We start from the raw sequence: 27,649 nt of genomic DNA, 5'->3' as shown, positions 1-27,649 counted from the left end.
GACAGAACAGCTCCATTCTGAAAAGACGGAGCCTGAGCCCTCTGCCCGGGCGTGGGACCACCTCACCCCATCAAACAAAGCCCTCTTAAGAATGCCGGTTCAGATCCGGATCCATCTGATCTATCTTCTCTTGTCACCCACCATGGTCGCCGACAAGTCGCCCGGGGGCACCTCCCCTCCTGCAAGGGTCCTTGGAGAGACCAGTGGCTTCTCGTGCTGGGGGTGACCAACTAGCCGTCCGGAGCAGCGGCCACCGACAGCCCCAGAGCTGCCGGATCCTCGGCGACCTTCCTTGCCTTGCCAGGCTGAAAGGGATGGGCTCCCCGCCCGGCTCCCAGCCCAGCCCAGCCCAGCCCAGCCCAGCCCAGCCCGGCTCCCCCTCCCTGGGGTGGGTGTGTCGCCGCTTCATTGACACTTTTGGCCGGCTTTCGCTCGACGTCAGGGAGGCGTGACCAATCAGCGCCCTGCAGCCGAAGCCTCCGGAGTCCCGTCCCCCTCTGGCCATGGGTCAGGTGACGCGCCCACTCGCCTATTTAGAAAGGACCCCCCTCCTTTCCCAGTCCCAGCGGAGAGGCGCCTCCGGCTGCTGCTCCTCCTCCTCCGTGGATGCGCTCGCGCGTGGCTCGCTGCTCTTCGGCTGCTCGCCCCGCTCTGCGCCCGTTGCTCCGCGGCACTCGCCGCCAGCCCTGCCCCAGCAGCCGCAGCCGAGCCGCCGGCGAAGCGCTCGCGCTATCTGAGCGCGGAGAAGAGCGATGCGCGCTGTCCTGTTCCTGCTGCCGCTCCTGCTGCGCCTCGGGAGCGCCGCTGCCGCTGCCGCCGCCGCCGCCGGAGAGGGAGCGGAGACAGAGACGGAGCGCAGGAGAGGTACAGCGGGGCGAGGGCGAGGGGAGGCAGCGGCAGCGGCAGCGGCAGCGGCAGCGGCACCCCCCGGGCGACCGGGTGCAGCGGCTTGGGAGTCCCGCCGGGGGCTGCTCTTCGCGAGCCGCGCCTCCCCGGAGAGCGGCGGGGTCTCGGGGCCGGCGGAGGCGCGCCGCGAGGGAGATCCCCGCTGTCCTCAGATGCCCCTGCCCGGCCGGCTGGAGCGCGGCTCGGTCAACCTCGGCCAACTGGGAAGGTTCCCGTTGTGTCATCGCCCGGCCTCGTCTCTCCCTTCGCGTGTCCTCCGGAGGGTCGCCGGTGCCAAGCGAGGTGCCGGGAGGGGACGGCGAGGCGAGAGGCACTTCCGAGGATTGATCAGACCTCGACGTTTTTTCCCAGCGAGGGCTGCTTTCGCGGGAGGGAGCGGCGTTGAGGGGGAAAGAGGCCGGGGGCTGTTCGTGCGGCGGAGGGGGCGCGCGACGCACGTGAGGACTCGAGCCAATCCGGGTTTGATAATCGGGCACACGAATCGCCGGTGGTTCGAGGCCTTTTGCGAAACCTGGCCCTGCACATTTCTCCACCCCGGGAGCCGCTTCTCGGGAAATGGAAGTGGAACCCTTTTGCGGCTCTGGGGAAGAAGGAAAGTGTAAGTTCTGGTTGTAGAGCTTGCGGGGCGGGTCTGCTGTGCGTTTGCAGCGCTGGCTTCGCCGCCGCCGCCCCAAACCCGCGCTGAGTTTGTACGGGCAGGGCAGAAACGCGCGGCCAGAGTGCAGGTCTGTATCTCCTGCCCCGGGAGGAAGAGTCGTTCGTTGCACTAAGCCGCAGCCTGACCACGCTTCGTGGAAGTCACCCCCACTGAGTAGATATTTCGCTAGCTGCACTCAGACAAAACCAAGCAAATCGTGGGATGTGTTGTGAACCAGAGCGATTGGGTTGCTTTCTCAGAAAATGTAGGGTAACCCTATCAGTGCTTCTTATTTGAGTTAGTTGTTTGACGACTTGCTAACCCTGCTCTTGACTTGTAGTAATAGATCCACGAAGGTGACCCAGCTAAAGCTAAAAAGAGGGATGCTCGATGTGTGGCAAAAATGCAGTTTACATTGGTTTGGAGGTAGCATTGAATAAACACATTGTCATAATAGTGAAAAGCGAGCCGTTGTTGATGCCTCATTTTTTAAATTAACATCTTATGGCACAATTCCATCCTGAGTTTAATTATCTGATGAGCAAGTTCTTCTGGTGTTTTTCTTTCTCCATCAGAAATCATTCATTCATTCATTCATTCATTCATTCATTCATTCATTCATTCATTCATTCTCTGCACATCCTCAGAAGCACAGGGCTCTTGGCAAATGCAATGGCTTATTCAAATGTGTTTGCTTGCGCAAGGCTTGGTCGATTGAGCAAATTCCACCCTTAACGGTCTGCAAAGTGTAGCCGTGTGACACAATATGCCACATTGTAAGGTTGACTCCATAAACGGGGGTTAAGATGAAGCTGAGCTTCTGAATTATTGAGATGAGGGTAGAATCCTTTGCCAATTGAGCACAACGGATCTTCCCTTGGGGTTTTATTTGCCACGCACTGATCTATGCTATTGCTTAACTATACCCAAAAGACTGCCCCAGGGCACAGGCATACTTCATATTTCTTTGGTGAATCCTTTTATTGGCCTCAATACTCTTGGGATTTTGAGGGAAGTCTGGAGAAGTACCCTTTGGAGATATTGTCTTGGCTGATGTGGGTTTAGTCTAGGCTGTTCAACTGGTTATATGACTCCAAGGGATGTGTTGTTGCAGAGGGAGTAGAGCAAGAAAAAATCCAGTTGCCCCTATATGTAATTTAATAACACTTAATTGCAGTTATCTGTGGCTGTTTCTGTTACCTACTTGCAACTTAAACTGAAGTTTTTCTAATGTTCCTACTACTCAGCAGCAATTTGTGCTTAGAGAACTGTATCCCCTCTGCTCCTTTTACGGGCAAACGTGATGCTTCTCTGGTTCAGATTCACAAAAAGGCTGTGTTTGACTTTTGCTCAAAAGTAGGAAAATGGGCATTGGTCAAAGGGCCGGTCTACATGAATGGAAAGAGTGTTCCTAATTGAGTATAATCAATAACCATTTTCTTAATTAGATTCAAGTCTTCATTACAGCCTGCTTTGTCCTCAAGCTGCCTATGATGAAGGTGGAAGAGATGAACTTTATTTCAAATGCAGACTTTTCACCACCACAAAGAGCTGAATTTACTACTTATGAGGGACAGGGGGCTTGCTTTGAAAGATGAATGGGATGGTCCATCAGCATTCTGAGAGGCCACAGGATTTGGTGTAGAGCAGTGTTTCTCAACCTCCTCAACTTTAAGATGGGCGGACTTCAACTCCCAGAATTCCTCACTGGCTGAGGAATTCTGGGAGTTGAAGTCCGCCCATCTTAAAGTTGAGGAGGTTGAGAAACACTGGTGTAGAATGTGGTCCCTCAAGAGTGAGTGAGACAAATTTATTTAGATACCACCCATTCATATATACACATGGCATTTCACAACAGAATCATAAACTCAATCTATACATACAATCATTTTTCCCCCAAAAAATCACTTCTGTACAGTCTGCCTCCCTTCTGCATGTCTTTTGACACGTTGTATCCCAGGAGCCAATATGTACAAAGTCTGCATGCAATTTGGGAGGGTGCATTTGGCAGAATGCTGAAGATGCCCACAGAGTCTTATTTGTATGCACTTTGAACAAGCAGGCATTCTGCTGAACACCCATAAGCTGTATTTGCACAACACGATTAACTAGCTTCCTTAATTATCTAGCATGCTCCCTAATATGCTAAACTTGGTTAGGGTTAACACCCCATTTTATTAGTTTATGTCTCCAGATATTATGCAAACCTGGCAAATGATTTCACTGAGTCATCAAGGAAAATGTGTTGCATAAATGTGGTCGTGCAACACGTGTAAAAAAGGGGCGGGGCTTTGATCGCACAATCCCGGCTCTATCTAGACTTTTTAATTCCCCTCTGATACCCTTGTTTTTAGACCACAGCGTACCACTCAAGGTGAAAACATGGCCCTTGCCCCCCCCCAAAATATTGTGTTCCCCTTGAATTTCCAGAACCAGTGGGGTTACAACAGTCTAAAAAAAACCCCTCTGAACATGTTCCTGCCCCTCTCAGAAACCTTTAAAGTTTCCAGAGGAAAAGTGAGTAACAGCAGAGAATTTCCACGGAATACAGCCTCTCACCAATGCCTCTTTTAGCCACCGATGTGCATCTGTGGGCAACGTTCAGTGTCACAATTCAAGCAAAAGGGTAGTGGGGCAATCCAGAACTAGCTTCTGTTTAGGCGGCATGCTAGAAGCCACCCTGTTCCCATTTTGCAACTTGCAAGCATGTGGGACTTCAGCTGCAGCCAAGAAGATGTGGAAAATCTTTCCAGCAGTTTTGAAAACCAACTGACTTCGTGCAGCAGATGTTTAAAGAGTGGAGAGGAGACATTGGTGGAATAAGCTGCGTTCTGCTTTATCTGGGGGGTGGGTCTAAGTTCCTCCTCCTGCTCAGCCGACACAGGGTGCTTTGTGGCCCATTCTTAACCCAAGATTCTTGGCCAGTTACATGAGGATAAAAATGGGATGTCTTGAGATCATTGGCCAAAGGGGAGAGGATGATATGAATTTTTACAGGGCTAGTTTTCTTCTCCGGTTTGGGTGGATTCTTGGCCTCAGATTGGTTTTGTGTGGAAAGTTAGCACCCAGAAGTTATAAAAATGGCTTAGTGTGATAAAGAGATATACGGTATTGTTTGTCTCTGAGGCAGGTCTCCATGGTCTCAGAACAAAAAATTATTTGGCCAAAGTCATTCCATGGTGGCTGTCTGTGGGTTTGCAGCTGACTCATCTGAGTTTCCACAAGAGCATTTTAACAGTTTGAAAAGCTGCCAGATATTTATTGAATCAGCTTGTGGAGAATAGGAAATTCTTGTAGGTATCCTTGATACAGTCATCAGACCTGAGTAGATGAAATGTGGAAAGGTCTATTTCAGATGCAAACGCCTTTCTGCTTTCTCAGTGAATGGACAGGGGAACTGTGCCAAGTTACACTGTTACCAGCACCTGATAGCCATTCAATATGAAGTCAGCTTTTCCCAACCTGATGTTCTCCAGATATGCTGGATTTCGGCTTCCAGTTCTGAGGGTTGAAATCCAACACATTTCAAGGGCACCAAGGGGGATGGCTGCATTAGGAAGATAGATTCTGTATTTGTTCAATTTATTTGTTCAACATCACTTACAGATCAGTGATGCTAAATTCTAAATGCTTTTATTCCAGATGATAACGTTTCTCAAGTGCTAAAGCTGAGAGAAGAACCACCCAAAGTTCAGAATCTACAAGTGAAATTCATTGTTCGTACCACCCCAAATCCAAATGATGCTGGCTGCTATCTCACTGTTGGCCAAGACGGGCTCCTAGATGATTGCAAGTTCAATGTGTCTGCAAAAAGCTTCTTCATTATTCATGGATGGACAGTAAGTAGAAGGACATTACTGAGCTCCACAACACATGACAAGCTCCCGAATTAAAGTTGTGATTATTTACAGTGACTAATTTTTGGCAGCATTGCTGTATCTAAACACAAGTTATATACAGCTTTGAACCACCGATCTTTCTTGATGGAAGGTACCTTCTACGCTTGTCATTTCTAGTACTTTAGACTGAGACCTCACTTAAATGTATCAGTCTGTTATTTGCAATTCATCTGAAGGCATTTGATTGTAAAGCCATGGGCTCCTGGGAAAATAATTGGGAGTCCATCAGTGGTTGAGTCAGTCCCTGTCCACTTGCCCTGGTAATATGCAGCCTGCTGTGTGAGAGTAATAGGATCATCCCCAGATATTTTTATGCCTTTTGGAAAGAAAAATATGGCAGAGTCCTTCCCCCCACCCCACCCCAAAAAAGAGGAAAAAAATCACTTTATGGACCCAGACAATCAAATACAGGCAGTTAATGACTTCTAAGGGCTGAACTACATGATACATTAAATATCCAGCATGGGACTGCCTTTCTGTTTTTAACTGTCTAATGCAAGCAGGGTAGAACTTTCTGGGTTGGGGCTAGTGTGTATAGTTGGGGAAAATCCCCTCCCTGAGCTACATGCTTTTCAAAATTCTTCCCCCCGCAAACAAGAAAAGAAATGTACTTGTCCCAATGCAGTTAAGAACAAGTTGTATTAATGTGTGTGGGGGAGGAAATTTCTGAGCAAGTGGAGGGGAGGTTGCGTGGTGCATCAGTGTATGGTGGTCAACATCAGGTCCTCATGCGCTTATGCTACTTTAAGTTAAGAAGGGCCAACTCTAGAATCGTGATTCCACTTTGAGTTTGGGAAACAGTATATTTTAATAATAGCCTTATGGTGTTTTTTTTTTTTAAATAATGTTGTGATTTTCAGAGTGTTGTAAGCCACCAGTAGAACACTTGAATTTGTGTTATAATTTCTTTACAATCAAATAAGGGATAATAGTATTATCCCTCATCTGGGCATGGGGCACTGGGGTGAAGGGGGATGCCATTGTATGGAAACCTGTCCAAAAATTATCAAGGTTGAAGACTTGTTCTTATCTGAACTGGGAGGGTCCTAGTTCATAGAATCTAGTTTGAGATAAGTGGCAACCAGCCGCTGGCCTTGGCTGATTTAGAAAAAAAACCATCAGGATCAAACCAGATTAATTTTTGGGTGAGAGACTACTAGAAAACCCCAAGACTGAAACCTAAAGTAGGAAGTTGAGAAAAACACCCTGGAAGAAAGCCATGGCAGATCCCTTCTGTGGGGCTGTCAAGATTTATACCCGTGGCAAGTTGCTCCATCTAACTGGCCTTGGTTGATATAAAACCAAAACCAAAGCTAAGCCAGGTTGGGCTTGGTTGGTATTTGGAAGGGAGACTAAGCAGGAAATCCGTAAGATGCAGGGTAGCCTGGAAAGCCGAAAAAAACATCCTGCAAGAATGTCTGTGCACTGTTGCCAAGAAGAGTACATGGATTGTCCGTGTGGTCACCAAGAGTTGTGTGGAATTCAGGGAGTCTTTACTTTTTGCTTGGATAATAGAATAAGCTATCAAGGGGTTAGGGTTAAAATGTTGCAGGCCACATGTTTGCAGTGGACAGGACCAAAGGGCCACTCAATTTCCTCTCTCCCTTCTGATTCACTAGCCCAACAGGCTGTCTGGGAAGAAATCATTCTTGCTAGAGAACCGAACGGATTGGTTGCAAGGTTTATTTATTTACTTACTTACTTATATATCAAATTTGTCACCGCCCATCTCGGTAAAAAGCGACTCTGGGCAGTTTACAGAAAAGATAAAATAATTAAAAATACAATATAAGAGTAGTCTTCAATAAATAAGTATATTCCAAGGATTGAGGTAACTAGTGAGTATTAGGCTCAGGGAGCATCATCAGGGCACCAGCCACCCCCAGGGTTGGTTGAAACTCTTATTGTCCCACGCAAGCTGGCAGAGCCAGGTCTTCGGTCCTTTCTGGAAAGCCGGGAGGGTAGGGGCCTGCTGTGCCTCTGGGGGGAGAATATTCAGAGGGTGGGGGGCACGGTAGAGAAGGCTCTCCTCCTGGACCCGCCAGCCGACATCCTTTTGCTGACAGGGTCCGCAACATGCCCTCTCTGCCTGACTGGGTTCTTCTAAATTTGGACTAAGGCTTGCAGGATGCAGCCTCTGGTCATCCAAGTCTTTGGCCATTTGCTTGGGATGTTGAAACCAGGTCTTCTCCAAGATGACTCCCCAAATGTATTAACAGCCGTATCCCTCCTATTAAAAAATACGTATTTATTGGTATTTCAAGGCCTTGTTACAATCCTCCTATGACTAGAATGGAGTCATATCCTGATTCTTCTTCCAGATGGGTGGCATGTATGAAGGATGGCTGGACACCCTTGTCTCAGCTCTACAAGAACGCGAGAAGGAGGCCAACGTGGTGGTGGTGGACTGGCTTGCTCTCGCCCAACAGCTCTACCCCACCGCTGTGAACAACACCAGGGTGGTTGGAAAAGAACTTGCGGAGTTGCTGAACTGGTTACAGGTAAATTTTACAAGCTAGCAAACATTTCACTGTGCAAATTGTACAAGAAAGCGACAGCCCAAACTTGCATCAAGTTGATGCTCGGAAATGCCAAACTTGCTAATGCGAGACCTTGTTGGAGCTGTTACTAAGCTGGCTGAGTGCCAGAAAAGGTGAGGAGAGGAAGCAATTGGGGTTGATTACATACGGATATCGCAAGGACACAGTCTACCTGAAACGCACAGAAGCTTCATCCTTCTGTATCCGCCAATCTGACTCAGGTCTCTTGCTCAGAGGTGCCTGGTTGTTCCCTAATTGCTTCATCATTCCTTAACCTATCTATTCCTTAATCTAGTTATTTCCCTGCTGTCATTTGGAAATGTGAAGTTTGGGGAAACTTGGGAGTAGGAAAAACATCATTTCACAGATCTTAAATATTTGTTATGTTATGCACATGCTGATTTTGCTGATCTCAGTAGGCAGTCCTCTTCCCTTGTAGCTGGCAGCTGATCCTTAATCCAAATTTGCTTTTTTCCCTCTCTCTGTCACGGCTAATTAGTCAACTTCTGTCTTTAATTAATCTCCCTCCCACTTGATAAGCCTGCTCTTCCAAACTGTTTTATGTAGCCTTTGGCATTTAGACTTGGGCCTCCTTTAATTGAACTATACATTTAGAACTTAATTTCCTAGCTGTTCCTTGGTACAGCCCTTTGTAGCCTGGAATAGTTTGTAGTTGGGAGGAGAGAGTTCACGTTTGAATAGTGGGGTGACTAACTGGGCATAAACTAAAATTAACTTTTCCTAGATACACTTGATTTTTAAAGATGTGGTTTTCTTTCTGAGAGGAAAGTTCTAGCTTGAGATTTTCTCCATCTGTCATGTAATGTGGTATAGTCTAGAAAGGGTTTAACTGCAGAACAGTTCTGAATATACTTTTTGGCCTTTAGATCTTTGCCTTCTCTTGCTGGAGAGATGTTTTGCCTATTTTTTTTCTTAAATAATTTTATTAATCTTTATTAAGTATTATAATTTCAATAGTAAAACTAATACAAACTAAAAGAAAGAAAAAAGTAGGAAGACAGAGGGAAGGGAAGGGAAAGGAGGGGAAGGAAGGAAGGAAGGAAGGAAGGAAGGAAGGAAGGAAGGAAGGAAGGAAGGAAGGAAGGAAGGAAGGAAGGAAAAAGTGGCTTCCAACCTTCATCACAACAAGTTTAAACAATTTCAGTAACTTTTCACTTCTTCTTAATTTACAACAAGTGATCTCTTCATCCCATGTCCCATCTCTTATCTATAAACAAAGCATTGTCATTTCAGTCCTGGTGTCAGCAAAAGTCCACTAAGGGTTGCCAGAAACATATCTGTTTTAACCTTGATCAAATAAGCCAACTTTATATTCCTTCCTTTTACTTCTACTTCTACTTCTACCTTTACTTTTACTTTTACTTCTAACAATCGTAATCTTTAGTCCATTCAAATAATGTCATAGAACTTGATTTTTAAAAAAATTCTTTTTTGCCCCTTCTCACAAGATTCATCCAAGCTTTAACAAATCTGTTTTGTAAATCCAATACATAAGAATTATTCAGATTACTCTCTTGGTTTATTATTTGTAATTTCCTTTTGATTTTGAAAGCATCAACCAATTTATTTTGTATGTCCAATGAGACATCTTTTCCATGTCATTCTTGTAGCCTGTCATTTGTAGATCCACTTTCAATGTCAACTCTGTCTTTGTCTTGACAGATAAAACTTGTTCCTTTTCTGCCATTTCTTCCAAAACATCTTTTGGACATAGTCTATCCATAGAAGCAAATAACACTATTGACATTGTTGATACTAACTTCTGATTCCATTTTTCAAAAGTGTCCTTCAGTATTTCCATTGTTATAATATTTTGTGTCTGTAGCTGTTGATCAGGTATTCTTCTCCTTTAATTAAAATCTTTAGTTCCTTCTAGTGTCCAATTTTTAAGATTAATTATCTGTATTATGTTTTAGAAAAAAATTAGAAAAAGTTCAAAACAAGTCGACTTTCCTGTGGGAAGGATTCTTTATAATTAATTCCAAAGTCTTATTTCAAAGTCATCTGGACCCTTAATCTGTTTATAGCTTTCTAAAGTCAAAGCAGAGGCCAAACTCTGTTCTTGGAAGATTTCAGTGGGAGGCAGAAAATGAGAGTGGTTTGCCTTCCCACATGTTCCCCACCCCAGGCCCTAGAGGCTTGTGTCTCCCCAACATTTGTGTGCATGAGGACACGCTCCTTCCCCTGGGATGCAACTTCAGCAGAAGGGCTTCCAGATGAGGCTACAATGCACATGTGTATTCAAATTACATTGTATATCTTTTATAATCCTATGTATTCCCACTGCTTTTTCTTTCTTTCTTCTCTTAATCTCCTCCTCCTTCATCTTCCTTCTTCCACCTTCTTCTTAAGGATGAAAGACAGAACAGCTGCATAATAACTTTTAATTAGCTCTAGGAGTACTTTGGGTGTATCCAAGATGTACTGTGTGAGCCCATGAAGCAGTCATGGTCTGGTGGTTGCAAAATAGGAGGGACTTTCATTGCCCCATGCAATCTCAGAATTTCAAACAGAAAACCAGCTTGAATCTTGGGATGAGACTTCCTTGCCTTTGAAATGGTTGCCACTGCAGTTTTCATCAGATGATCATTTGTTACAGGGAAGGATTCCAGTGATGATTATCTTGGTGCAATTTCTCCTGCTCTTCCCTTGTGCCCTTCTCTCCTGCTTCTTCTAAATAATAGCTATTCACCAGCAGCAAGCAACTCATTCATCCTGTTAATTGTTGCAGGAGAAGGACTTCCAACTCCAGAATGTCCATCTGATTGGCTACAGTCTCGGGGCCCACATTGCTGGCTATACCGGAAACTATGCCCAGGGGACTATAGGAAGAATTACAGGTAAGCTGGACACCTGGCAGCTTTCTCTTGCTTTCCAAAAATGTTACAGTGGTTTGTCTCCTGTTTCCTGCAACTGCCAGATGTCCCGTCTAGTACAAGAAGTGGTTTTGTAGCCCGAGAGACCTAGTAAACCCTGACGTTGTGTGTGCAGCTTCAGGTAATTAATCAGACCCATTCTGCTCAAAATAGCCTTGGGTAACCCGATCTTGCTCTCTGCCTTCTACACCAGTCGTATGCCCTTGGGGGTAATTGTAGAGCTGTGTTTTGGTCAAGGCTGGGTTGTGGTTAGTGGTGGATGGGGCCAAAGTCAGAAGATAGGAGTGCATCTCCTTTCTGTCTCTGCCCCCACTGCTATCTCTCTGCCATGTCGTCGTCTTTCCCACTTCCAGTGCCCTGACTCCTTCATTACACAGGGGAAAGATTAAAAAAAAAACTTTCATTGGCATTAGCAGCAGATTTCCACCCCCCCCCGCCCCCCATCTTCCCTTAAGCTTAACTGCCATGTGAAAAATAACCTTTTTGGGAAGGGGTCATCAATGAAACTTTTCTTCCCAGCCCTGTGTGTACGTGCGTATAAGTATGCATACGTGCTTTTGTCTGTGTGCACACACCCATAACCTTGTTTTGCCAAGAATATTTTCCCCAAGCTTTACATATCATGGAGGAGCTCCCCTACACCTCTCCTTCTAAACCAGGCAACCTGAAGCCCCAAAGCTACATGTGATTCCCAACCCCCTTTTTTTCAGAACTGCTGAAAATATGCTGCTCTTTTGAGGCAAAAATGCATGAAAACTGCCTTTTTACAAATGAAACCCTTCTTCCATTTCCTTTTTTCCCGCAGAGAATTCCCATCTTGGCTGCAAGTCCTATTAGACAACAAACCAGACCTTGCAGAAATATAGCTCCTTTTGGGCCAAACAAAAGCTCTAACAACAAGCTAGCTTTGTCAGTGTAGGTGGACATAGGCTCCATACAGCTTCAGAAAACTAATTTCATGTTCTATGTACCCTCCCCCCAAATTTGGACGCTAACCATGAGACCACCATAACATCATTAGCTTCAGTTTCCAGTCCCCGTTCAGCCCCAGAGATGGTGTCTTTGGACCAGTCTTTGGGCTCACCCTACCATCCACTTACAGCAGCACAAGGATGCTCCAGGAATCATTTTAAGAGATGGGACCTCCTAACACCGCCCCCATCTCATTGCCAGCACACTGCAGAGGGAGCCTAGAGCTCCCAGTTAAAGTTCCCTAGAGTTCCCTGTTAAAGTGGTATTCTCCCCTTTTCTTTTCTTTTTTCTGGTACAAATCCTGCCGTACAGACAATCCGCGATGCCTCATTAATGATGTGACTGAAGTTGCAGTCAACAGCTTAGATCTTCGCAACTCCCATTGACCGCTCATTATCCTGCAGGCCCATGCCCCTCCCCTTCTAGTCATTGGGCACTGCCCTCTATGTCCATCATGGCTTGGGCTGGAGAAAGACCAGGCACCCATCTTGCATAGAGTGGATCTGTCAGCAAGGGGATTGGGAGGGGAGGGGGGAACAAATTGACCCGAGACTATTGATCTCCCAGGGAACTGATATTCTCATGTCAAGCAAAGAAACAAAACATATCCTGACTGTTTGTCAGTGGTTGTACTTTCTTCTTATTGCAACCCAGAAGTAATTTTGCACATTGAGAAAAAGGAGGTGATGGTGGTTTAGATGGTTTGGATCTAGGGCTATTGCTCTTCTGTGTCCAAACAAACAAACAGAACAATTCCAGTTGACTGGCCAAGGGAACATAGGATGAATCAGAAAGGGATATCCAGAGTCTCCCAACTTTGCCTTGCCACATGTCCTGGGCAGCGATTGGTGGATCAGCAGGTGACCCAGAATTGAAGGGGAAAGGAAGCTGGGGAGTCTGCCAATCACTTCCCTGAAATTATCCCACCTTAAAGCTGTGAGAGTAACACTGCTTCTACTTGCAAAGCCCAGCCATGGGGGCATATTTTTCTGCCTCCTTGGGAATGCCCATTAAAGTTACCACCTGGCTGTGCCCAACTCACCTCACTAGCTTGTTGTTGCAATCATCAAATCACCATGAGTATGCAAGAAAAATACAGATAAAAATTCCAGTTTCCTGTCATTTTTCAGCAGGAACCCAAGAGAAACGTGTGTGTTAAGAACAAGTTTATTGCAAATTTAGAAGGGTGAGGAAAGGAACTCCCTAAATTACTTTAAACAAACAAAGCAACAAAAAACCCACAGAAAAGGGGTCAAGAATTTTGGCCCCAGCATAAAGTTTGCCCCTGGTACTGGCCTAGACTAACCATTCCTCTGATAAGACATAAAGCAGGTTCTTCTAGAAGAACGATGACCTTCAATTGTGGTGAAGGACTAACCACATGCCTTGATACTCCAGGCTTGGATCCAGCTGGCCCAATGTTTGAGGGAGCCGATCCAAGCAGACGTCTCTCTCCTGACGATGCTGATTTTGTGGATGTCTTGCACACGTATACGAGAGAAACATTGGGCATCAGCATTGGGATCCAGATGCCTGTGGGTCATGTCGACATTTACCCCAATGGAGGAGACGTCCAGCCGGGATGTGGCCTTACTGACATCTTGGGAACGCTCGCCTTAGGAGGTGAGTTGACTGTTCTGCTTGGTCTGTGACAGAGCTTTGGGGGGTAGGGGTTTCCCAGAGGGCAGGTCTGCCACGTCGGAATAATTTCCAAGGGGGAAATGGGAATTTCTTCAGAGATGGGACAGCATGTCTTTGAGGAAGGTAGTGTAACAGCTGATACCAAACAAGTGTATCAATGAAATAGTCATTGTACAAATGTTTACCCTGCCTTGAAATATTCAACAGATGGTCTTAGACAAGGCATATGAGGGCTTAGCTGCATAAGACCACTCTACAGCATAGATTTTTTTTATAATCCATCTGTCCCCCACTTGGCTCAGAGTGGAGGCCTTACTATGGATTGTCTCCTTTATCCACCTAACAACCCAAGAAGGTAGGCTAAGCTAAGAGGGACTAATTGGCTACATTCACACAACATGTTTAACTCATTTTTAGGATTCACACAATACAGCAGTGTCCTTCAGCTGTTTTGGTCTGGTTTAGGAGAATTGGTGATTGCATTGTTGCACGAATTACGGCTAAACCCAAACCTCATATTCTTCTTGCTTTGCTTGGACAAGCTGAGAAGGAAAGCCCAGAGCATGTCAGGATTGGCATTTGCAGGCAAACCCAGATTCTTGACCAAATTATGTTATTGGGTTTCTGGACAGCCAGGTTACCTAAGTAGAGCAGGAAAAGGTGAGCTTGTCTATTGAATGTATAGGGCAGGGTTTTTCAACCATAGCAACTTTAAGATGTGTGGACTTCAACACCCAGAATTCCCCAGCCAGCTTGTTGAAGTCCACACATCTTAAAGTTGCTAAGGTTGAGAAACCCTGGAGCAGGGCCTTCAATATATAATAAAAAATTAACTTCTACTGCTTCCTTTTAAATAGAACTTGATGGACATAAATATGGTCGAAAATTCTCCCAAATTCTTACATGTACCGATCCCTGTTTAGTTTAGTAAGACTCGGGGCACAACACTAAACTGATTAACCCATTTCTAAGTAGAAGTGTGGCCACTGAGTAAGGTTGAAGCTGACATCTCTTAATTAGTAAAGCTTTTCAGTACCATATCAGCAGTATTAATGGTGATATAAATGTGACTTTTGATAAAATATATTTTATATTAATATAAATATTATACACTGCCACGAATCCATGTGGAGTGTGGCAGTACATAAATAAAATAAATAAAAAGAAGAAAAGAGGAAGAAAAGTTAAATAAGGCAAAACATTGTCTCAGCACTTATATTTTCAGTATCCACACTCAAGAGGGATATCAAGCTATTTCTCCAAATGTCTTCAGTTCTCCAAGTATAGCAACCAAGACCACATTTTCTAACCTTTTATTATCAAGAAAGGGCATCCAACTCAAAGGGAATTCTTTATGCGGAAGATTATTTTTTCTCTCATTCTTCCATTCCAAAACCACTGCATTTCTCAGTTTAAATTGAGTTAAATTGAATTATGTAGAACAGATTCTTGAATTTGTGATGAGAAAAGTCTATCCTATTTGAAATGTGAGTAGGCCCTGGCTTCTCGAATTCTGAAAATCTCTGTCTTCATTGTTGGGGTATTTCTCTAGGTTTTATAACTTGGATGAAAGAATACAGATTTCCAGAGTTGGTACTTGTCATAGTTCTCATTTTGAAGAATTTGGGCCAGAACCAGTTGTGCCTAATTGCCTAATCTAGATATCACTTTTTGTAGAAGACAACACATTAGAAACTGACCAGGTGGGCTGTGGTTTGTAGAATGTGCAAAGATGCACATGTGTGCACCTTTGCGAACCTAAGCTAACATTAAACAAGCTTGGGATATGATGGAAATGCATTGGTAGGAACTGTATTTTTCTGACTTGATGAACATGTTGTGTGAACATAACAACTGAGGGAATATTTCGGGCAGTCTCCAAGATAAAATCCAATACAACTTCTACGTCTTTGGCCTTTCTTTCCATACAGGATTCTCGTGAGCATTAGAACAGGATAACACACTCTTAAATATTAATAAATAAAATAAATCAATTATTTTATTTATTAATTTATTAAATTAATAAATAAAATATTATTAAATAAAATTAAATATTAATAAAATCATCTTAAAACATTTTGGGGGCTCTGCCTTCTGAAAAGAAAGATGCTGGCTTCCATCTTTTCTTTATAATGAATAAACTGAAGATGGCTCTAATACAAAACGAACTTGTATTTCTGGGTTGTTTTAAAGCAGCCACCTCCTGATCTGTTTGTTTATTTTACTTATTTATTTATTGTATTTTTTAATCAAACTTGTATAGCTGCCCATCTCACAGAAAAGCAATATGTTGCACTGCAATCAGGGACATCTGGTGGAGGAGGGAGACAGGGCCAAAATCAGCAAGGTGGCAGACAGAATGCCATGATGATGATGATGATGATGATGATGATGATGATGATGATGATGATGATGATGCCATCTTGCTGGTTTTGACCTTCCCATGTGGCTGCTGCTGCTGAGTTCGGTTCCCATAACCACTGGGCAGTATGATCAAAGGCCCTGCTGCTGGGACGCATTATGGGACTGGTAGCCCCCAAATTCTGGAGGGTGCCAGGCTAGGAAGGGCTGTGTTTAAGGGTTTCAGTTAAAAATGCTCTGGAAGGACTTTAAACTACAAGGAGCATTTTATAAATGCAAAGCAGTTATTTAAACTTCAAACATCTTTTGGGGAGTCTTGCTCGTGGCAATGTGAAAGGAACGTATGCCCTCTTGGCTAATGAATTTGAGGCTTTGTGATAATTGGCAATTGCTTGGAAAACTCATTCCTTCCTATTGAAAATGCAAAGCTATTTCAGTTTATGAAACGATTCCAACTGGTTCTGCATCGTTCTTATTATTTAAATGATATGTGTGTCCTTTGGGTTGTGCTGCAAAATTCTTGGCTACTGGCCTGCCTGGTTCTTGGCCAAGTTTGGCTCGTGCTGAACTCTGAAAGCCACCAAGAATCATAAATCTTGCTGCACGTGTGGATTTTCTCCTCCGCTTCTGTTGAGGGAGAATGTTAAATGGCTGTTTTTGCATCACAATGATTGCCTGTGGCCCATCTACCCATCTAGAGATTGGGGACCTTGTGATGTGTGAACATGAACGGTCGGTGCTCCTCTTTGTGGACTCCCTCGTGAACAAGGACAAGCAAAGTTTTGCCTTCCAGTGCACGGACTCTGGACGCTTCAAAAAGGGCATCTGTTTGAGCTGTCGCAAGAATCGTTGCAACAGCATCGGGTACAACACCAAGAAAATGAGGAACAAACGGAACAGCAAGATGTATCTGAAGACAAGGGCAGGCATGCCTTTCAAGGGTAAGATGTCAACTTCTCCTCCTCCTCCTCCTGAATGAAAGGCCTTTGGCAATGTTGGAGTGTCCCTGATGTGGGTCCCTAAATGTTGTTGGACCACAGCTCCCATAATCTCTGGCCATGCTTGTGGAGGGGGATGGGAATTGGAGACCAGCATCTGAGAACCCACGCTTGAAGTCACTGCAGCAGCTTTTGATTGTTTCAGAATGCTTAAAAGTTTAAATGTTTCAGTTTTATTGTTTACATTCTTGCTCACCCATTTTCTATATCAGAGTAGGTCCAGTAGCAGCTAATCTGGCATAAATCTTTAGATTAGTGACTGACAACTACTCCCTAAATGTTCAGATAATAGCCAATCTACCTGGTTCCTCCTGAATGCCTGAATTTTAACAGTTATTTCATTTAACAATATTGAGGATTAAAAAAAAAATACAGGTAGTCCTCGTTTAGCGACCACAATTGGGACCGGCAACTCAGTTGTTAAGCAAAGCAGTCACTAAGTGAAACCATGACTGTGCTCATGATCTTCCTTCAGCTTTCCTTTGCTTTACAGACTTGCAAAAGTTGTAAATGTAAGGATTGGTCATAAAGTTACTTTTTCAACTCTGTTGCAACTGCAAATGGTTGCTAAATGAGGCAGTTGCTAAACAAGGACACTACCTGTAACAGCAAAATCACTGCAGTGGGGAATCCAACTTCCACACTCTACTGCTTTTCTGGTTCTATGCCTTCTAGTTTGGGATCCCAACAACACAGTTGGCAATCAGATCCTTGGCCAGTAGGCCCTCACCTTGCAAGCCACGTCTATTAACGTTACAAAAGATTTGCAACTCTCATTTTGGCTCTGCACAAAGTGACTCCCCCTGTCTTTCCTCAGTTTTTCACTATCAAATGAAGATACACGTCTTCAGCTATAAGGGTCTGGGAAAAACAGAACCAGCTTTTTCTGTGACATTCCATGGAACCAATGGGGATTCCCAACCTCTACCTCTGGACATGTAAGTGGGGAATTTGGGATATCAGTCTTTCTCTTTAAAGTTGATATTGTTTTCTAAAAAGTCTACATCCATGTTTTGCTCCCGTAACTCTGTCCTTAGAAGAGTTGGTAGAATCCCTTGTTTTAAAGAGGAGAGTGGTTCAGAGAAGTTCTCAGTTTCTTTGTGATCCTACACAGCATGTCTTAGTACCCATGGCTTAAAAAGAAGGGTTGGGAACTTCCAGTCTGTGGGTCTGATCTATCTCACCAGGTTGACTCTTGGAACCCGGGGGGCCTTGAACTTCCCTTTGAAGCAAGGCTGAGCTAGTGGGTCCCCGCCTCGGCTCTTTCTGAATGAACATTTGCCCAACTTTTGCCTCATTTTCAGGTATGAGCAGATTGGCGTGAACTATACCAACACCTTCCTTGTCTACACAGAAGAAGATGTGGGTGATATTCTAAAGATCAAGCTTACTTGGGAAAGGCCTACTCAGTCGTGGTATAACTTTTGGAAAGAAGTGAAAAACTACTGGTCTAAGTCTGACAGCTCATCCAAAGAACTGCAAATCAGGCGCCTCCGTGTGAAGTCTGGCGAAACTCAACAGAAGTAAGTGCTTGCTGAAAGATCACCTGTGGGGAGTGTGTGGCCCTCTGGATGGTGGTGATGTGAAGCCCCAGCATCTTTTTTTATTAGCCAGAGTGGTGGGACATGCTGCGGTTGAAAATAACTGGAGGGCCATTCCTATGAGACAGGGAAGGGATGCTCAGCTTGAACTAAGCAATTCACATGTGCACGCATGCACGTGTACACCAAGTGCTTTGTTGCCATCTAAACGTCATATGTATCCTGAAAGCACCATCCCTTTTAATCAAGCCATGACTTCTTAACCCTATTTCTGCAATGCTGTTCCAAAAAATCAACAGTCAGAACAAGAGGTATTCTGACAACCAAAAATCTTCAGCTTACTTGGAACTTTAGCCACTAGCCTATCTTCGAGTTCTTGGCTTGTGAAAACCCACAAAGATATAGGCAAGGAATCCCTCAGATAGGAAAAATTTTAAGATGTGTGGACTTCAACTCCTAGAATCCCCCAGCCAGCATGCTGGCTGGGAGATTCTGGAAATTGAAGTCCACACATCTTAAAGTTGCTGAGTTTGAAAAACACTGCTCTAATGCTAGTAAAAATGGAAGGCAATTGAAGAAAAGGCTGACAGAAGACAAGGTGTGTAGATACTAATACAAATGACACAAGCAGAGCTTCTGAGAACATAAAGCAAGTTATTTACTGACAGTCTTGGCAAAATGATCCCCGTCAGGGCATGAAGAGTTGGAAGTGGCTGATCTGCTAAACAACAACATGGTAACATTGCTCTTGTCTACCTCCTTATGTTCTCCCAAGATCCAGTCTATCACCTTAGTTTAAGCCTACCTTTTTTTTCTAAGCTGGCAGGCACCCTTCCAAACAAAACAAAGGATTACAATTCTCCCATCATTTTTATTTTTTGAAGAATGCTTAGGGGGAATCTGTGGGGCCCAGAGTTTCTTGGAAAAAAAGGAATGCTGGAAACAAATATACTTTGCTTTGCAGTATTCCCTTTTCAGAAATGAAAATAAACAGTTTTTAAAGAAATGAAAATCAGGTGAAATAAAGTGCCGAGAAAGGGATTTGAAGGGGGATGGTAGAAAAAGCAGTGAATTTATGCCAGCTGCTATTTCAGTTTTCAATACTCATAGTCTGGAGTAATTCAATCTGGTTTCACATTCAGGTTATGCATTAAAATTGCTTTCAGAAGCAGGACAATAGTTAACAAACAAAAGACCTGAACAATACCTTATCCTAACCAGCATCTTTACATATTAACTCAAGGGTGCAGTAGAAGAGCCTTTAACAAGGTCGAAAATTAATGTAAGGGAAACAATCTAGTCATCTGTTATCTTTCCATAAATATAATTTAAACCAGTCCTCAATCTAAGAGAAATCTTTGGGTTCTTCATGACAATAGATTTGAAAGAGCTGCTTGTAGAAAGTATCAGTCTAAGTAAACATGGATGATGCAGCTTTCTCTGTGTGTCTGTGTGTGCTTGACTTTAAAACTCCAAATTTATCTACCCAATAAGTATTTTCATCTTATGCTTTCTGGAGTCACAGGACGGTCACAGATCAGAAGATTGCAGTCTATTGCTATCAAATAGCCTCTATGTATAGTCAAGTGATCCTCATCCAGGCCCACATTCCATGCATGTAGGAGCTACTTTACTAACCTGGAGCAAATTCAAGTATTTTACTCCCACATGGCTGGGGAGACATTCCTCAAAGACTCCCGAGTAGGAGTGAAAGATGCTGCTGATCTCCTGTCTGCTTGCAAAATTGGACATTCAGAGGAAACACAACTTCTGTGTGCAACTGTGGAGAGAGCTGTCATGTAACAGTTCAGGTGTTGCACTAGGAGCAAGAAGACCCTGGTTCTGGTCTCTGACTTTGAGCCAGTCCCTCTCTCTGGGCTCCAGAACCAGCGTGGTCTGATGGTGAAGGTGCTGGACTAGGAGTGGGGAGACCCAGATTCAAATCCATCCTCAGTCATGGAAGCTCCTGAGAGGACTTTGGGCCTCCCTCTCAGCCCAAGGGCCAGAATCATCATTCTGGTGAAGGTGCTGGAGTAGGAGTTGAGAGACCCAACTAGTCCCCCCTCACCCATAGAAACCCCTTGGGTGATATTGGACCGGTCCCTCTCTCTGAGGTCCAGAGCCTGTGTGGTCTGGTGGTGGAGGTGCTGGACTAGGAGGAGACCCAGGTCCTAATCCCCTTTCACCCATGGAAGCTCATTGGGTGGGCCAGTCACACACTCTCCGTCCCATCTATTTCCAGTATGGCTGCTGTGTATGCTGCCATGAGCTCCTGAACGAAAAGGCAGGATACAAATCTACCAGATAAGTGAATAAAGTCATCTCTGCCTCATGGCTAAGAAGCACTTTGTGCATCTGCTTACCATAGGGACAGCTGGCTTAGCAGCAAGTGGTCCTGAGGCCTGGAGAATATAGTCGGTGACCAACTAAGAACAAGGCATGGTTTCATTTTCTGGTTTCTGCTAGGCAGAGGCAGGCAGAGTCCAAAACGTGGGCATTATTTTTAAACAAATATTCATGCATTTATTTCAAAGAAATGTATACGCTGTCCTTCAAAATGGTTCTTCTCAGGGCAGCTTACCTGTGTCTGAAATCAATCTGAAAATGCTGTAACTCAAAAGTAAGATATTAAATAGAATATGTAGGAGAATAAAAAGACCTTGCCTGGCACGGGAGTGATAATGAACTTGGTGCCAGGCCAGACTCCCTAAGGAAGATGTCACAAAGCCATATCTCTAGGACAGTGTTTCTCAACCTCAACAACTTCAAGATGGGCAGACTTCAACTCCCAGAGTTCCTCAGCCATTGTGCTGGCTAGGGAGAAGTTAAGGTTGAGAAACATTGATCTGGGAATTAGCAGTTTTGTCAAAGAAAAGTTACAGAAATTTGAATAGATGGCTCAGTATTGCTTTCCATTTAAAAGTCCTTTTGTACCATATGGCTTAAAACACCTTTTTTGATGTTTTGTTTGTTTTAGGCTTGTGTTTTGTGTAGAAGACCCTGAGATGACCAACATATCTCCTGGCCAAGAACTCTGGTTTGTAAAATGCCGAGAAGGGTGGCAAAAATGGAACAAAACAATGTAAGTCTTGGTGCCAATCCAGAATTCATTTGCTACAATAGAGGTGGCGTGAGGGGTTATCTGATTGTCTTCCAGAAAAGACAATTTTTCCCCCAAACCTCTTTCCTTTGGGCAGGGTTATCCCTTAACACTACAACTACCCGATTTGGGAAGGCTTGGAAGGATGCAGTGGGTACCCCAAAGCTTCTCCAAAGCTTAGACTACTCAGTGTGCCCCTTAAGCCCCCTAACACCTCAAACATGCAAAATGGGAAGGAAAGAGAAAGAGAAAGGAATCAAATCAAATCAAATCCCAGGTCCAAAGATGCTGCTGCTGACCACTCTGGGGCATTCTGTGGGCATCTGAAGACTGCAAATTGGGAGCTGGGGGCAGGGGCATCTGTAAGGGTGGTCAAAAAAATCAACATGGCAGCTGCAAATGCACAAAGCTCCACCTTGTATGTAAAAATAAAAGGGCCAAGTTTTGATCACAGGGGTGCCATCTTGTTTATTTGACTTCCCCCGTGAATTGCCCGGGGACTGATGTAGCCAGCAGGCTGATATCCTGCTTTGACTGGAGGCTGCCAAGCATCAGGCCTGAGACCTCCTGAATACAAGATCACAGTCTCCTTAACCTGCAGCGTCCTGAAATTACAACCGTGGAAGAAAAAGAAATTAGCTCATCTGGGGCAGCGTCAGTGGGGCTCCTTCCAACTTGCATTTTATGTCATCTTTGAATAGGTGTTGAACGCGTGGGAGAGGTGCAACTTTGGTTTCTGAATGCCACGGTGACATACGTTGCTTCTTCATGTTTGCTCTAAGAGAACTCTTGACTGTCCCTAGTAAATAGGGCATTTCACTCAGCATTCCCCCCAACACACTTCCACTGCAAAGCAAATTTAACTTTGTGGTGCCTGGAAGCCTCCACTGGTGGTTCTCCACAAGCATGACAAGATCATTTGTGGTTCAGTGCCGATTACTCAAATTACACATCCCATAAGCTGCCAGGGACAGGAACGTGACCTCCCCCCACAAATCTTCAGAGGGTGATTTTTTCTTTCTTTCTTTTTTCTCTTTTTGGCCAGTAAATCTTAAATTATTGCTGAAGCACATAAGACCTGTATTTGAGCCCCTTAGATCTTGTTCTTTGTTTTTCTCTTCCCCTCTTAGACCAAGACCAAATCTGCATTGAAACGTCCTCCTTGAGAAGCTTCCTCGATTCATCAGGGACCAACCCAGCTGGAAAAGGCGTTTGCTGCAAAGAAAGACAAAAAGACCAAGACATGTTTCTGCAGACTTTTTCCTTCTGCTTCCTCACTTGTCAGCACTTGCGAGAACTTGTAGTTTAAAGATGGATATATTGGGTTGCTAAGAACTATCTCAGTGTGGATGATAATTCAGAGAATTTTGTTATATTTATAGCTTCTACTTTTTTAAAGAATAATTTATTGGGAGGGGGCAAACCCAACGTGTTACTCAACTGGCCTCCTTTCCGAGAACCTTTCTGGTTTGTGCCTATGCCACCTTGCCTTCGTCAGCATTTGGGTCGCATCCTGTCTCTGCCTCTCATGCCTTACACGCTCAGTAAAAACAGATTGCACGTTATTGCAACACCATGATTGATGTGAATGCAGACAGATCAGTTCATATGATTGTTTCTCAACCTTGGCAACGTTAAGATGTGTGGACTTCAGCTCCCAGAATTCCCCCTCTTAATGTTGCCAAGGTGGAGAAACACTGGTATAGAGTATTCTGTGTACACTTCAAAAAGGATGGAGAAGAAGTATGCCCCTCTACCTATCACTCAAACAATCTGATTTTTTTTTTCAGGCTCCTGTGCAAGTCTCTAAAAAGATACTGTTGCTGTAGGAGTCACGGTAATTTTAATGAATTAACTCCTTAAAGCAGCTGCACCTTTGGGGACATTTATGTAGAAGGCTGAAAAAAAAACCAATGGGGTTGACTTCATGAACATTAAGGAGAGGCTGGGCTCACGCCGTATCTGAAATGTTCTTCCCAATTAATTTTGAGATGTGTATAGCCCTGGTATGGAATTCTTGGATGAAGAGCATTTTTAGCAGCAGATGATATCTCTTGTGTTCATCCTAAATTGATCTGCTCGTTGAACTATAACCTAGCATAATAGGAAGAGAAGAGAGCTGGTTTTTGAGAGGTGAAGAAACCGATGCACAGAATTGTTCAACCGTTGCCTCTTCCTTACCTGGGTGTGTGTGAAACGGTGCATTCCAAGACCTTCGTGCCTTATGACTTATGTTCAGCAGCAGTCCTGGGTAGGTGAGGCAGGTGAGGTATCTTTGCGAGTCTGACAAAGTGTGTTAATTCTCAGTGTATTATGATGTGATGATTTAGCACAAATGAAGAACCTAAGCAATAGGCAACAATCTGTTTTAAAACATTGTGCTTTTTTCAAATAGGGACTTTGGGGGCTTGCTTGACATTGAAAAGGTTTTTCAGGTAACTGTGTACCCCTCAGATAAAAGTTAAGTTGGAATCTGCTAGTAGGGTATGGGGTGATTCTCAATGAATTGAGGGGTATTAGCTACCAAATATTTCAGAATATGATGTTTTTTACCAGCTAAATGAGGCTGTTGAAATGAAGAAAGCTTAAGAGAGCCAAGAATGTAGTTTGTGTGAAAGGCTTGTGGGCTCAGTTTACTTCTACCGTACAAGAAACAACATAGCAAGCATAAACTGTGGTTGTGAGTATTGTGATCTTTAATTCCAAATTTTTATCTTGTTTTTATCTCTGGATGGTAGATTTTGAGGTATTAGTAAAACAAACAAGACACGGAGTAGATAATCCTGAAGTTTGCCCATGATTTTGTACTCCATGCAAAGAGTTTATGGAAGCCAAGAACTGCAGCACATGGCAAATTTTGGCACCTGTTTAAACTGTCTACTCCCGTGATCACCTTAGATATCTTTTTGAGCTGGGCATACTTGAAAAGGACTCAGAAGTGTTTCAGACTTCACATAAGTGCAACGATTCATTAACACTTTAATGCTATTCATTAAGGCAGTCTAATTTCTTTCTACCTTCCTCACTATCCTGGGGGAGAAAAGCGACTGTTTTAAGAAATTTGCTTATTAAAGTCAATGCAACTCTCAAATCAAGGTGCCTCCCACCTCCTAGGTCCACATGGAAGCCAGAAGAAAATTGGGTTGCTTTAGTGAATAGCAGAGGTGTTCCATCGTGCACAACCCTAACGTCTTCATGTAATAGGGGAGGAGATGACAGTGGTATTTTTCTCCTTCAACGTTATAATTCTTAGATTCTCCATATGCACTTGACCAAAGCATTACATTCAAAATTATCTGTTGTTTATCAAGACAATACCTCCCTGTTTCTGGTTCTTTCTTTTTTTCTTTTCTAAACTATAAGAGAGAGAATCATTCTGTTCCCATGGCAGGAATAACTCTGCAGCAACAATTTCACCTGCCCCTCTAAGAAATCTTCTTTTTTAAAAATGGTAGCAAAGAATACTTTTGTGTGTCTTTTAAAAGATGTCTGGTTTAATAAGAGATTAAATGGGACCCAAAAGAAGATGTTATAATTTTGAGTTCTTCTGTTCAGGGTTCCATGACTCTTTTTAAGATATATTAGTTGTATTATTCACTCTTCCCCCCGCTCCCCAACCCCCGATCTCTTGCCATGAACCTTGGACAAGTTTGGTCTTCATTGTTTTTTTCCCCAAGCCAGTTCATATTTTTCTCTTGAATTTTCCCCAACAGAAAAATATGAACATTTTCCTTTGGATTGTCCTTGGGTTTTCATTTGTTGAAACCATCCTCTTTTTTGGGGAAAACAATTTCCTCTTAGTACAGGAGATTCTATTTTATAAATGATAGGCCATGAGAAAACAATTATTATAGAGGGCTGTGAGAAATTAATTAATACTAAGCTGAGTGGTAAGCCTGTGGTGTCTACTGCATCTCTGTGTGATTTACTGTTCCAGTATCTCATCTGCTATGAGCTACGGCTGTCGTAATTCTCTGCATGTAATTGTACATTCAGATCAGATGGATGCAACACATGGCCAAGAAGTAACTGAATTCTCTGCCATTTCAGAAGGCCTGTTACATTTCTGAAGAAGTAGCTACTCTAGGTTGGCTTTCTTTCAAACAAACATACACAGGGATAAAATGGAATGGCCTTCACCGTGGTGGAAACTCTTTAATGTACATTAAGAGTTCTTGCTCTGTCCAAATGAGATCTGCCCCCCTTTGTAATTAAAGAATGAAGTTGTTTGACTCTACAAAGTTTGCAAAATTCCTACAGAAGGCACTTGAGAGATAAAAGGTTTGCACTGAGCAGATTAAAACGATCTACAGATAGTGACAGCTCCCTCAGAAGGAAAGAAAGCTGCCTATTTTTAAAGCTACATTTCTCTAGGCACTTTTCTACTGCTAATTTCATATTTATGGGCTAATGGTCTCAACCAAAGTCTGAAGTTTTTTCCCCACATTTGTCTGTCTTTTAAGAACTGAATTTTTGGTAATTTAACTGTGACGTGTGCCAACTTACGAAGTGATCCTGAAGCTCTGTGAAATTTAATGTGTATATAGTGGGTTTTGTAATAATTGCTCCTCCTCTATTTATTTTTTTTTCCAGCAATGTGCATTTGTATATTTGTATAAAGATGATCTTTTTTTTAGTCTAACGTGTTTTTTACAAGCCAGGAGCAGAAAAATAAACTCAGTGACTTCTTTAAAACAAGATGTGGACATTTTAATTCTTTCCTTTAAACATTCCTAACATGGTGTGTCTATAGGAGAATGCATCAAGAAGGAACTCAGTCAATCTGTTCAGCTGAGCAGAAATGCAAAGTTGGATATCTCCCATCAAGTCACAGTCACTTGGTCCCCTTGGCTTTACAGTTGTCTCTTGAAAGCCTTGCAGCCTGTCAAATTTGGACAAATGTACAAATCAAAGAATAATTCTTCCACTTCATTACTCTAGGAAGTGCACATTTGATTGATTAATTATGTGCCATCAAGTTAGTGTTGCCTTTTAGCAACCCCATAGATTTTCTCCAGGGTCATCTGTCTCCAACCAGGTCCTTCAAGTCTTCCAATGTTGGAAGTGCAAATTAGACTAATGATGACGATAATGACAATAATGTGCCTTTGCCCAAACACAGTAGAAAACCAAAGCAGCAACACAAGAATTGCAAATCAATCCAATAAAATTAATCCAGAACCCAATAAATTTTCACAGTAAAGCAACTAACACAACGATAATGCTTTTAAAACAACAACTGGGTTAGGAATGACAGAATCTACATCCATAATAATTTAAAACGTTCAGTCATTAAGTCATGTCTGACTCTTCGTGACCCCATGAACCATATTGTGCCAGGCCTTCCTGTCCTTCACTGCCTCCCTGATTTTGCTCAGTTTCATGCTCATTGCTTCGGTGATGCTATCTAACCATTTCATCCTCTGCCGTCCCCTTCTCCTTTTGCCTTCAATCTTTCCCAGCATCAGGGTCTTTTCCAAAGAGTCCTCTCTTCGCATTAGGTGACCAAAGTATCTTAGCTTGAGCTTCAGTATCAATCCTTCCAATGAGCAGTCAGGGTTGATTTCCTTTAAGATTGACTGGTTTGACCTCCTAGCAGTCCAGGGGACTCTCAAGAGTCTTCTCCAGCCCCACAGTTCAAAGGCATCAATTCTTTGGCGCTCGGCCTTTTTTATGGTCCGGCTCTCACAGCCATACATTACTACTGGAAAAACCATAGCTTTGACTATGCGGATCTTTGTCGGCAAGGTGACGTCTCTGCTTTTTAATATGCTATCTAGGTTTGCCATCGCTTTCCTCCCAAGGAGGAAGCGTCTTTTAATTTCATGGCTGCAGTCTCCATCTGCAGTGATCTTGGAGCCCAAATAAATGAAGTCTGTTATTGCTTCCATTTCTACCCCTTCTATTTGCCAGGAAATTTAAAACATGCTTACTGGGAATTGTCAGCTAAACAAGAGTACCATAGAGCAGTTAGACCTTCCTTGAAGCCATCAATAAAACAAAAAGGTCTTTAAGCCCCTCTTAAAAGCCACGCAATCAGAAATAGAGGGAAGAAGATGAACTTAAACCTTTGAGAACTGAATGAAATTCATTCCTTTTTCAGAAGTAAATATTACTGACTGCAATGGGACTTTATCTCAGGCAACAGTAGATAGTG

At 43.5% G+C, this 27,649-nt stretch overlaps 1 protein-coding gene across 1 annotated transcript; it reads left to right on the top strand.

Annotated features, from left to right (window-relative positions):
- The first annotated feature begins 573 nt into the window (after positions 1 to 573).
- On the top strand, positions 574 to 26,167 carry LIPG (lipase G, endothelial type). The gene is made up of 10 exons (XM_088152817.1): positions 574 to 864; positions 5,186 to 5,382; positions 7,764 to 7,943; positions 10,735 to 10,843; positions 13,250 to 13,474; positions 16,552 to 16,794; positions 17,669 to 17,789; positions 18,156 to 18,374; positions 21,370 to 21,474; positions 22,623 to 26,167. The coding sequence occupies exons 1-10, from the start codon at positions 753 to 755 to the stop codon at positions 22,642 to 22,644; spliced, it is 1,533 nt and encodes a 510-aa protein (XP_088008943.1). The 5' UTR covers positions 574 to 752; the 3' UTR covers positions 22,645 to 26,167.
- The last annotated feature ends 1,482 nt before the right edge of the window (positions 26,168 to 27,649 follow it).

Source organism: Python bivittatus, unplaced genomic scaffold (assembly GCF_059951505.1).
Source record: "Python bivittatus isolate LINGU-HERP-01145 unplaced genomic scaffold, Pbiv_v1 ctg000570_np1212, whole genome shotgun sequence".
NCBI classification, from domain to species: Eukaryota; Metazoa; Chordata; class Lepidosauria; order Squamata; family Pythonidae; genus Python; species Python bivittatus.
Note: the sequence above shows the minus strand (reverse complement) of the source record. Positions and strands in the feature narration are given on the sequence as shown.